This window comes from Herpailurus yagouaroundi, unplaced genomic scaffold (genome assembly GCF_014898765.1).
Source record: "Herpailurus yagouaroundi ecotype Mexico unplaced genomic scaffold, PumYag 184, whole genome shotgun sequence".
Taxonomy (NCBI): domain Eukaryota; kingdom Metazoa; phylum Chordata; class Mammalia; order Carnivora; family Felidae; genus Herpailurus; species Herpailurus yagouaroundi.
The window spans coordinates 16,827,881-16,840,730 of record NW_024412415.1 but is presented as its reverse complement, the minus strand read 5'-3'; the positions used below and the strand labels follow the sequence as shown (position 1 = coordinate 16,840,730).

Genomic DNA, 12,850 nt, shown 5'->3' with positions numbered 1-12,850 from the left:
TAAATAAACATTGAAAAAAAAAAAAAAAGAAGAAAGCTTATGAAGGTAATTGAAGAAGATTTAAAGAAATGGAAAGACATTCCCTGCTCATGGATTGGAAGAATAAATATTGTCAAAATGTCAATACTACCCAAAGCTATCTACACATTCAATGCAATCCCAATCAAAATGGCACCAGCATTCTTCTCGAAACTAGAACAAGCAATCCTAAAATTCATATGGAACCACAAAAGGCCCCGAATAGCCAAAGTAATTTTGAAGAAGAAGACCAAAGCAGGAGGCATCACAATCCCAGACTTTAGCCTCTACTACAAAGCTGTCATCATCAAGACAGCATGGTATTGGCACAAAAACAGACACATAGACCAATGGAATAGAATAGAAACCCCAGAACTAGACCCACACACGTATGGCCAACTCATCTTTGACAAAGCAGGAAAGAACATCCAATGGAAAAAAGACAGTCTCTTTAACAAATGGTGCTGGGAGAACTGGACAGCAACATGTAGAAGGTTGAAACTAGACCACTTTCTCACACCATTCACAAAAATAAACTCAAAATGGATCAAGGACCTGAATGTGAGACAGGAAACCATCAAAACCTTAGAGGAGAAAGCAGGAAAAGACCTCTCTGACCTCAGCCGTAGCAATCTCTTACTCGACACATCCCCAAAGGCAAGGGAATTAAAAGCAAAAGTGAATTACTGGGACCTTATGAAGATAAAAAGCTTCTGCACAGCAAAGGAAACAACCAACAAAACGAAAAGGCAACCAACGGAATGGGAAAAGATATTTGCAAATGACATATCGGACAAAGGGCTAGTATCCAAAATCTATAAAGAGCTCACCAAACTCCACACCCGAAAAACAAATAACCCAGTGAAGAAATGGGCAGAACACATGAATAGACACTTCTCTAAAGAAGACATCCGGATGGCCAACAGGCACATGAAAAGATGTTCAGCGTCGCTCCTTACCAGGGAAATACAAATCAAAACCACACTCAGGTATCACCTCACGCCAGTCAGAGTGGCCAAAATGAACAAATCAGGAGACTATAGATGCTGGAGAGGATGTGGAGAAACGGGAACCCCCTTGCACTGTTGGTGGGAATGCAAATTGGTGCAGCCGCTCTGGAAAGCAGTGTGGAGGTTCCTCAGAAAATTAAAAAGAGACCTACCCTATGACCCAGCAATAGCACTGCTAGGAATTTATCCAAGGGACACAGGAGTACTGATGCATAGGGGCACTTGTACCCCAATGTTCATAGCAGCACTCTCAACAATAGCCAAATTATGGAAAGAGCCTAAATGTCCATCAACTGATGAATGGATAAAGAAATTGTGGTTTATATACACAATGGAGTACTACATGGCAATGAGGAAAAATGAAATATGGCCTTTTGTAGCAACGTGGATGGAACTGGAGAGTGTGATGCTAAGTGAAATAAGTCATACAGAGAAAGACAGATACCATATGGTTTCACTCTTATGTGGATCCTGAGAAACTTAACAGGAACCCATGGGGGAGGGGAAGGAAAAAAAAAAAAAAAAAGAGGTTAGAGTGGGAGAGAGCCAAAGCATAAGAGACTGTTGAGAACTGAGAACAAACTAAGGGTTGATGGGGGGTGTGAGGGAGGAGAGGGTGGGTGATGGGTATTGAGGAGGGCACCTTTTGGGATGAGCACTGGGTGTTGTATGGAAACCAATTTGACAATAAATTTCATATATAAATAAAAAAAAAAACAAAAAAAAAACTTGATTTGGAATATGAGAAGGGAGACACAACAGAGGACATTCCCTTGGAGGGAAGAATACAATAAATCTAGAAGAGTGAAGTGAGTTTCAGTAAGTAGAATAATGGGTACAGCCAGTCTCAGAATCTTTAGCAAACTATCTCCCTTTCCTATCCCATTATCTGATAGCACAGATATTTGTGAAGAATGCTGGTCCTTGACAACATGACACCATCAACTCCTTTGAATACAGAACATGTTATACTCCTATATGACTCTAAAGTGCTTCCTTCTTGAAATTTGATACACAGCTGAACCTACATGAATAAAAGATTTAAAGGATATTTCCTAAGAGCCCTAAAGGTTGATTAAGGAGACAAACATTTTTAAAAGATACCTCTAATCCTCACAGCTAACATTTGTGAAACTGAGAACAGGATATTTTAAATTATTCAAGTCAATTTCAGTTTTTATTCTATAAAGAAACATTTCTGATCATTAAACTGATGATGTTAGACTTTAAAATCAGCTTTGTGGAGGTATAATTTACACAGAAGAAAATTCACCCATTTTAAGTGTACAGTTTAATGAATTTGACAAGTATAGATGCTCATCTATCACAAAAACAGGATAGAATCAGTAAGACTGATTTCACTTACAGGCTTTAAGTTTTTGAAGTGTTCCCTTTTAAAGTTTTGGAAATTACAAGGCAATGTTCTAAAAACACACTATATACCTGCCATTACTCATTTTACACAGTAGCTGGAACTTTAAGAACATTTAGTATTAAAATCTTAAACACATACATACCTACTCTTTTTTCTAAAAGGTTTCCTTGTTGTGCCAACTTGATCGCATGTATGTAGCCAAAGGAAGCATCATATCCAAGCATTTCACAATATATAAGTCTCACCATACACTCCTTCATCATTCTCTGAAAAGCAAATATCCAGTAACTGCATAAACAAATAGAATGCTTTGGTTTTTTTTCATTATGTTGCAATCATTTCACAGAGGAATCCTTTAATCCTAGCACTGAAGAAATAACATACACATATATAATAAATTAATAACCTGAAGTCAAACTTTATAAGTAAAAGTTGCTCCAAAACTTAGCTTACCAACAGTACTGATTTTAGTAAAATTATTTCAACATTTTGTTAGTGGCAACATCAAACAATAAATCAACTGTATCTATTTCTAATTCTATCTAGGTGTACCTGTGAAAAATTTAGTTATAATGGGAGACACCTGGTCCTCAGACAAAATTTCACCCATAGTAATATGACTTGGCTTCTAGAACAGAGCACATCATTTAAAAAAATTTTTTTTTTCAACGTTTATTTATTTTTGGGACAGAGAGAGACAGAGCATGAACGGGGGAGGGGCAGAGAGAGAGGGAGACACAGAATCGGAAACCGGCTCCAGGCTCCGAGCCATCCGCCCAGAGCCCGACGCGGGGCTCGAACTCACGGACCGCGAGATCGTGACCTGGCTGAAGTCGGACGCTTAACCGACTGCGCCACCCAGGCGCCCCAAAGAGCACATCATTTTAATACACTTTGTCAAATGAAGACATCCATAAAATTCCCATAAGTTGGTAATAATTTGTAAAGAAAATAATTTTCATATTTGAAAACCAAATTGCACCTGAACTTTTTCAGAATTATTTTGCTGTACATAATATGCAACAGTTTGTTTTATAGGCATTGTTTTCTTCTTTTTTTAATGTTTGTTTACTTTTTGAGAGAGGGAGAGAGAGAGAGAGAGAGAGAGAGAGAGCAAGCGGGGTAAGCACAAACAGAGAGGGAGACACAGAATCCGAAGCAGGCTCCAGACTCCCAGCTGTCAGCAGAGTCCAATGTGGGGCTCGAACCCATGGACCATGAGATCATGACCTGAGCTGAAGTCAGCCGCTCAACCGACTGAGTCACCCAGGCGCCCGTAAAGGCATTCTTTCTAAACAATTCTCAACTAGGAACTGAAGGGTATGATATCATTAATGGTTTAGCATTTCTAATTATTTAATTTTTTAACTGGGTCTTTCAATATTTACAACACAAGCTAAAAACCTGTTTTATAATATAATAATTTTTGCATTCTCAATATTTATAGCAAATTTTAATCATAAATAAAAAATAGAAATAAAATGTGTTTCAAAATAAGCTCACAGACTATTTTAATACCTAAAAATCTTATTAGGTAAATACCCATTTATCTTATTAGGGTTGGTACATTACAAGGTTATTAAATCACAAAATACTTAGAAAACAGTAACATATTTTAAGGTAAGGACATTAATATTCAGTATTTCATTCATATTTTATATATGAATATCGTATTTATGTATTTAAATATGAAGAGCTTTATTTATTTTATTTTACTTTATTTTATTTTATTTTTAATGAAGAGTTTTAGTTTTTTGTTTGTTTTTTTTTTAATTTTTTTTTTTTAACGTTTATTTATTTTTGAGACAGAGAGAGACAGAGCATGAACGGGAGAGGGTCAGAGACAGGGAGACACAGAATCTGAAACAGGCTCCAGGCTCTGAGCTGTCAGCACAGAGCCCGACGCGGGGCTCGAACTCACGGACGGTGAGATCATGACTTGAGCCGAAGTCGGCCGCTTAACCGACTGAGCCACCCAGGCGCCCCTAATGAAGAGTTTTAAAAGAAACCATGGGAAAATCCTTGGAGAATAAGATTTAATTCAGGTCACTTGTGTTTAAGTAATAAAAGTCAAATTTATTAGTGTATTAAGACTACTAAACACTGAAAAAATAAGCTTAAAAGATACTGTAAGTTCCTTTCAAAGGTTTCCACATCAATTAGGAGCGAAAGTGTTCATCTAATCCATTAAGTATCATCCCGGTTTTGTAACATTTTATTTTAGTCTTTCAAAGGTCATCATGAGCTCTATTTAATTAAAATTGTATTGCATACCTTATCATTCTCTTAGTTTTGGAGAAGAAAATCCATTCCTCAATACAGATTTATTTATTTATTTTTTTTTTTTTACAATTTCTCTACACAGAGCATCTCAGGGACAGACTACAAAACATGCCCAGAGCTGGACGGCCATAATTACTATAAAATCTTCCTTCAAAAGTTTGGCTCCCTAACTTCTACCTATTTATCTTATTTCTGTGCATACCAGGTGTGCCAATTACAGAAAATGGAAATCAAACAAAGTAAAAGGAGAGAAACCGTTCCTGCTTAACTTTTTTTTTTTTTTTTTTTGGGACAGAGAGAGACAGAGCATGAACGGGGGAGGGGCAGAGAGAGAGGGAGACACAGAATCGGAAACAGGCTCCAGGCTCTGAGCCATCAGCCCAGAGCCCGACGGGGGGCTCGAACTCCCGGACCGCAAGATCGTGACCTGGCTGAAGTCGGACACTTAACCGACTGCGCCACCCAGGCGCCCCCCTGCTTAACATTTCTATCAAGTATCACGAATAAAAATCACAATGACTTCTTACATATATACACATAAAGATCTATACACCCACATATATACATTTACACACATAAATACATCAAATTAATGTGCTTTGAGTTTCATTTGTCCACATGATCATAAAAGGAAATACATACATTCTCTTACACTTTAAAGTGTTATTCATGTACGTGATCATGTGTTCATGAAAAATATCACCCCAATATTTTTATTAGAAGAGAAGGGTACTCCCACAGTGACTTACACACAGAAAGCACTCACTAAATATTTGCTGAATAATGTTACCTGGAAAAAATCTCATTATATGAAACCGCATGAAAGTTAAAAGAAAAAAAAAACAAAACGAAACCTATTAGGTCTTAATCTAACTATGTAGGGACAGAGACCTGAATATAGGGGCTACTCATTACTAGCTGCTGAATGAATGCTGTTTGAAAAATCAAAGCATATGGAACTGAAGTTTTAAAAAAGACTGGAATCTGATTTAGCTGTCATGCAATATACTGTTTCATAGCAATAAAGCCATTTTTCTACTTTGTTCACCTATATTCCAAGATGTATAACAGTAAAATGAGAGATCTATAATATACCAACTAAGGACTGAAAATATTACTTTAAATGATATATGGTAACCTTTTCTCAGTGTACAATATTAACACATTAAGATCAGCACTGGGGTCCATGAGTATTGCCACATTTATGTAATTACCATCATGTTGGCATTGAACTGGCATCCGTCAAGCAAGTCTTACTCAGGTGCAGACAGTCAATAATAAAAAGTTCAAGCTAATGTCTGACTTGCTACCATCCCATAACCGATTATGACTATGATAAATTACATTTTAGCAACTTACCAATGAGATGCCACGATAGGGTCCACAGTGGACCAGGTTTCAAATATAAAATGTGCTGGTACCAACTATGCAAACTTACCAGTGTTGTAGTAGGAGCAGAAACAGTTGCTTTCAGATTACTCAGTTCCTGCTGGATTAGTTTCTCTTCCTCCTGAAAAAGTATTTAAACACATGAATAACAGGCTTTTTAAACTGTAACAATATTTTTTAAAGGAAAAATATAATTTATAATACTTGCAATAAAAAATAAACATTATGTTAAAGTACAATTACATGCGCTTAAAATGTGCCTACAGGCATTTCTCCAAACCTTGGAATCATTCCTAGAAAGAATAATCCACCATCTCTCTTTCCTTCACTTAATTACTGTCTCCTTAAGGAAAGTTTAGCAAAAAAAGTTTGTTTTGGTTTGGTTTTAATTAAAGTTAGAGAGAAAGAATAAAAGAAAATTTTCATGTACTGGCCCAGGATAAGGTTCTCACGCCTTCCCTTTCAACGTTTATTTATTTTTGGGACAGAGAGAGACAGAGCATGAACGGGGGAGGGGCAGAGAGAGAGAGAGAGACACAGAATCGGAAACAGGCTCCAGGCTCTGAGCCATCAGCCCAGAGCCCGACGCGGGGCTCGAACTCACGGACCGCGAGATCGTGACCTGGCTGAAGTCGGACACCTAACCGACTGCACCACCCAGGCGCCCCTCACGCCTTCCCTTTAAAAGTAAAAAGTCTTGGGGTGCCTGGGTGGCTCAGTCAGTGGAGCATGCGACTCTTGATCTTGGAGTTCTGAGTTCGAGCCCCACGCTGAGTGTAGAGATAACTTAAAAATTAAAAATCTTGGGGCACCTGGATGACTCAGTCAGTTGAGTGTCCAACTCTTGATTTCAGCTCAGGTCATGGTCTCAGGGTCATGGGATCAAGCCCCAGGTCAGGCTCCATGCTGAGCTTGGAGCCTGCTTAAGATTCTCTCTCTCTCCCTCTACCCCTTTCCCCTGCTCACTCACTCTCTGTCTAAAATAAGAAAAAATTTGGGGCGCCTGGGTGGCGCAGTCGGTTAAGCGTCCGACTTCAGCCAGGTCACGATCTCGCGGTCCGTGAGTTCGAGCCCCGCATCAGGCTCTGGGCTGATGGCTCAGAGCCTGGAGCCTGTTTCCCATTCTGTGTCTCCCTCTCTCTCTGCCCGTCCCCTGTTCATGCTCTGTCTCTCTCTGTCCCAAAAATAAATAAACGTTGAAAAAAAAAATTTAAAATAAGAAAAAATTATATGCTTAAAATAAATAAATAAATAAATACTCTTAGTAAATAAATAAAAGTCAGTCTTCATAGAATCGAGAAATAGGGTAAGAAGGCAGAAACAGAAATTGGTCTTTTTCCCCTAAAATATCCTTCCCTATTCTTTTCTCCTTATTCCTCACATCCTTTCCCTCACTTCCTATCTCTCTCTCACACACAATAAATGCACCAATGTGATCATTTCTACTGTCTGCACTGTATTTCATCTCCTTAGCACACTTGAGTATCAGCCCCATTTTTGGCTAATATACCACTATCTTTAAATCACACAATGAATTAGTAGATATCCATTAGATGGTTAATCAAGAACTACTAGTGAAGTACTGCCACATTAAGAGATTAACTTAAGTTTGAGATTAACTCAGTTTGCCCTTAGTGCTTATGAACAGTTTCAAACTGCAATTTAAGACCTAAAATAGGGGTGCTTGGGTGGCTCAGCTGGTTAACCGTCCAACTCTTGATTTTGCCTCAGGTCATGATCTCAGTTAGTTCATGAAATCGAGCCCCACGTCAGGCTCCGTGCAAAGCACAGAGCCTGCTTGGGATTCTCTTTCTCCCTCTTTCTCTCTCCCCTCTCCCACCCGTGTGCTCTCTTTCTTTCAAAATAAATAAATAAATAAACTTTAGAAAATAAAATATTTTTTAAAAGACCAAAAATATTTTTTTAGATTTCACTTAGAATCTCACAGAAATTAGTAAAAGACAAAATGTTAAAACAATAATAAGTCCATAAACAATGATTTCTGAATGTGAAGCAGAAATACAGCATCCAGTAGAGTGTCATCTAGTTCGGTTTAAACAGAATGTTTTAAATCCTCAGAGCGCTTTGAAGAAAATCTTTCTGTCTTCGCCATTTCCTCTCCCCCAGCACTTATACGTCATTGTATATTGCTTATACTTGTCTTTTTTTTAATTTTTTAAATTTATTTTGAGAGCATGTATGCGCAAGCACACAAGCGTGCGCAAGGGTGAGGGAGGGGCAGAGGGAGGGAGAGAGAGAACCCCAAGCAGGCTCCAGGCTGTCTGATGCTTAACCAACTGAGCCACCCAGGCACCCCTTATTTCTATTTATCTTAAGCCCCAAATGAATGATCAATTCCTTGGGGAAAAGAAAATCTGTTTTACTCTTTTACCTCAATGTCTAACACATAACCTCTCCCACAAATATCTTTTGAACAAATTACGGCATAATACACAACCTTTTTTAAATATATAAAGTCCTTGAAACTTGCAATCCGTATCTAACACAATCCGTTCGACTACCAAAAGTCTGTGGAAACTTAATACCTTCTATTATAACTGCTCATTTTCAAAGCCCAACTGAGGCTGAGACAATAAATTTGACACTGAGAGAGAATTATGCTTTTTCTCTGCCCACACCGTAGGTCTAATCTAAGAACCTCAAGCTCCCCAAAAATATTCAACGACCGGTTCAGATGGCAGGGGCTGTTCTCGAGTGTGACGTCCAGCAGTTGAAATAACTGGAGGAAAGAACCTGTAAAGAAACTTTGTAGAAGGTAAATAATGTTGACACGTCCATCGTACTTGGTATTTTCACTCGTTTGATGTCTCATTTAATTCTCGAAACAACCTATGAAATACGTATTGGTACTTTTCCACTTCAACGTTCGGGAAACACATGGGAGTCTCAAAGATTAAAGAGATCTGCTCCAGGTAATAATGACTCAGTGTGAGGATCCACTGTGGAAACTCGGCCTCCCCGCTGTCAGTCCCGGAAGGAAAATCACGCTTCTAGACAGACGCAGGGACGGACTGACACAAGCAGTCCATAAGCCCCGCCGGAGGGCCAGCCCTGAGGGCTCCCGCCCGACTAGGGCCTCCCAGTGCCGGGGCCTCCCCGGGCTCCCCTGACCTCCCGGCCCGGCAAGTACGTACGTGCTTGGAGGTTAGCGCGGTGATGCCGCGGACGAGGTTGCCCAGCCGCGAGGAGAAGGACGCCTTGACTCCCGCTGGCCCGCCAACCGACTGGTTCTGCAAGAAGAGTCCCGGCAGCGCCGTCAGCGTCTTCTCCACTATGTCGCTCATCGCCGCCGCCGCCGCCACCAGCCGCGATCTGGTTGCCGCCCGGCTTCATGCCCGGCCCCTGCCCAGCCTCCGGCCCGGCCTCCGTAGACACTTCCTGTTTGTTTGAAAAAGAAATCTTTATTCGCGTCCAGAATGGACAAGTACAGTGTCGTTCCCGACTGAGGCCGCCGGAGGGCGCGACAGTCCGCTGGGAGAAGCGGCTCTCCCAACTTGCGCGAGGAGGGTGACGTCCTGGGGAGGAATTGAAGGACCGGATGGTCCGGTTTCGATGGCAACCCCGGGGTCTCACCCTTGGGTCCTCTTGAGGTAGCCGCTGGGGCTGGTCCCCCTCACGCTTCATCCTGCAAGGTCTCCCTTTTCCCTTTAGCTGCCTCCCCGCCGCGCGAGACCGCGTCGGGAGGTGCACATTCCTTTCCCCCATTCGGCCTGCGCTCCCCCTCTGCGGGACCGCGGGCAGTAGGCCCACCTCCCTGCACCGAAGCCGGATCGCCGGGACGGCGCGGGCCCCGGCCCTGACAGTGCTGGTGGTGTCGAATGACAAGCCACTGTCCTGCGCATTCCTTCCGCCGGGGTGGGCGCCCGCGGCGCCGGGGTCTCGCGGTCACTGCCGCTTCCCTTTCACCCCTCTTCACCGCGGATGTGGGAAGACAGCCGGGGAGGGCAGGTGGTCGCGCGGCCACCCCCGCCTCCGACCGAGTCCGACTCCGCAGTCCCAGCTGGAAGGTCTCTCTCCTGGAGCGGCCTCCCCTGGCCGGACAGACAAGGATGAGTGTTCCTGCCCTACCCTGTCACAACCTTCCGTTCATTTTCATTTGACAACTCATCACGGTTCTTACTACATAAATATCTCCGCGTGGAGCGGGAATTTTAGCTATTGGCGTTACCCCAGTTTCTACCTAGAGCACAATCTAGTACGGTGGTTCTCAAAATGTGCTCTGGTGTCTTCTGAGGGTCTCTGACCGCCTTCCAAGAGATCCACGAAGTCAAACTGTATGCCTAATATTATTTAAAAGTTGTTTGCTGTTTTAGCTCTCGTCCTCTAGGGAGTATACAGAGAAGTTTTCAAGAGGATAGTTGACTTAAAAGCTCTGTTGACTGGTGAAATGTGTGCTTGAGTACTCCTCTGTTTTCTAGAATCTTCTAAGGTGTAAGGTATAAATATGTGCGTTTTGAGATTAACTCAGTTTGTCCTTAGTGCATCTAGTGTGTTCTTACAAGCTATCGTCCTTTATACTTAGTTTCTGTAACCTCATCAATCGTCCTATAAATGGCTTTTTGAAAACCCTAAATTGTCCTTGTAGCTATGTGGAAACACAAGAAAAAATTTATTTTGAGCCTGGGTGGCTCAGTTGGTTGAGCACCAGACTCTTGATTTTTGGCTCAGGTCATGATCCCAGGGTAGTGGGTTGAAACCCCATGTCAGGCTCTGCTCTGAGTGGGGCGCCTAATTAAGATTCTCTCCCTCTGCCCCTCTTCCCTGCTCTCTATCTCAAAAAAAAAAAAAAAAAAAGTTCATTTTGGAGACTTTTTTTGCAATAGTTTTTAATTTATTGAAAAATAAATGTTTAAATTTTATTTAAAACTTATTCTTTGAGAATTTAATATTCTAAATTAAAATTTTGTTTATACCCTTTTTTTACTTTAGGTTCTCTCATTGGCTTACAAAAGGGAGATTAGAAGACTTGCTTTTTCAACCTTCCCACATCTAAAGATGCTGAAAAAGATGATACTGACATCAATATCAAAGCATTCTCTGACTCAGGTAAAGGGAAGAATCTGGGTGAAACTGTAAATAAGAAAAGAAAAGGCAAAATTGAATATTTCAAACATGGTAGGCTCTTTAAAAGCCAGAAATGAAAAACCCCCTGACGCATCTTACAGGTTAAATTATTGTATTGCATTGGCTGAAAAGGTGCATGTAGTAACTGAGAAACTAAGAAAGCCTGTACATTACTGAGGAAGTGCCTGCTAGGTGAAAAATCAGTCAAAGAAATCATGGCCAAGCTACTTTCCAAAAATGCAGTAGCTCACCAAATTAGAACTTGAGCTGCAAACATCAAGACTGAGGTAACATCTCATCTGCAGAACTGTAGTGCCTTTCAGATGGGCAAAAATTACAGAATTATAGATGTAGTTAGACTTGTTGCTTTGCGTGTATATATCCAGTGTCAGCACCAACTAACACTTGAAGATCTTTTATATGAATGCTTAGCAGCAAACAGAAGTGGTGCTAAAATAGAGCATTGACTCATTTTTAAAATCTCATAGTTTATCCTGGAACAACTGTGCTGATATTTGCACTAATAGTATAAAAATAGTCCTGGGCAAAACTGCTGGCGCCTTGGTGCAAATCAAGGCAGAGGCTCCAAACTGTCCTCTTCACCACCACATGCTCACAATGGGGGACGAGGGGCAGCCAGTTTACCTCAGACTATCTTTAATGAAGCAGTAAGAGTTCTTAATTTTATTAAAGCTCAACCTTTTAGTACATTTCTTTTAAATATTGTATGTGACATTTGGGTGAGCTCATGCCCCACTTCTCGTGAGCTCCAGCCCCGCTTTGGGTAAAAACAGGAGCCTCGGGTGAGTCCCAATTCTCTCTCTCCTTCCCTCTCTGCCCCTCACTCAGTTGCATCCTCTCTCTATCTCTCTAAAATATATATGTGTGTGTGTGTGTGTGTGTGTGTGTGTGTATTGTGTGTGACAAAATTAGAAGTGCACATAAAACAGTTCTGATGCACAGCCACAGTTTCTCAAGGAAAAGCACTTGCACACTTATTTGACTTGAAAGCTGAACCAGCCACTTTTCCTCATGTACTGACAAACAATGGTTATCTTGCAAATGAACAGCAAGTCTGTAAGTTCAAAGAAAATAACGGAATTTGTTGCCACTGATAAAATTCAAGCTTTCACCTGAAAATTAGAATTTTGAAAACTGTGTTTCTGTACCAGGAGTTTGTTAATTTCCCAATATGCAAGAACTGCTCTGATAAGATTGGTGGTGATATTAAAGAATGTTATTTTTTGATCATGTATAATTAAATGTGTTAAGATTTGGAAGATTTGTTTAACTTAACCAATATCTTCCAAATGATCAATGCATGATGTTATAAAATTATGAATCTATTTAAAGTGCATATATCCCAATGATTTTAATGTAGCCCAGTGAGAAAAGTTCACTGATAACATTTTCAAATTCCACAATTGTAACAAACCTTTAAGAAACTACTTCTTGTTGAGTTTTAGTGTTGTGCTAAAGAATAATATCCACAATTATTTGAAAAGGCTATTTAAAAACTCTCTTTTGGGGCACCTGGGTGGCTCAGTCAGGTGAGCATCTGGCTCTTGATTTCGGCTCAGGTCACAATGACAGAGTTGTAGGATCAAGCCCTGTGTTGGGCTCCACACTGAGCGTGGAGCCTACTTGAGAGTCTCTCTCTCTCTCTCTCTCTCTCTCTCTCTCTCTCTCT

The 12,850-nt window shown here is 40.8% G+C and overlaps 1 protein-coding gene across 3 annotated transcripts in view; it reads right to left on the bottom strand.

Annotated features, from left to right (window-relative positions):
- AP4E1 (adaptor related protein complex 4 subunit epsilon 1) overlaps window positions 1–9,470 on the bottom strand; it is a 71,616-nt gene extending 62,146 nt beyond the window's left edge. Inside the window, exons 1-3 of one of the 3 annotated variants that reach the window (XM_040492682.1) lie at window positions 9,231–9,470; window positions 6,125–6,196; window positions 2,546–2,669 (exon numbers count right to left, since the gene is read on the bottom strand). In XM_040492682.1, the coding sequence (XP_040348616.1) occupies window positions 2,546–2,669; window positions 6,125–6,196; window positions 9,231–9,380 (346 nt within the window). In that variant the 5' untranslated portion in view covers window positions 9,381–9,470. Of the gene's footprint in view, window positions 1–2,545; window positions 2,670–6,124; window positions 6,197–9,230 lie in introns of those variants that run through there. The other 2 variants (XM_040492681.1, XM_040492683.1) reach the window with 2 other exon arrangements.
- Between the last annotated feature and the right edge of the window lie 3,380 nt (window positions 9,471–12,850).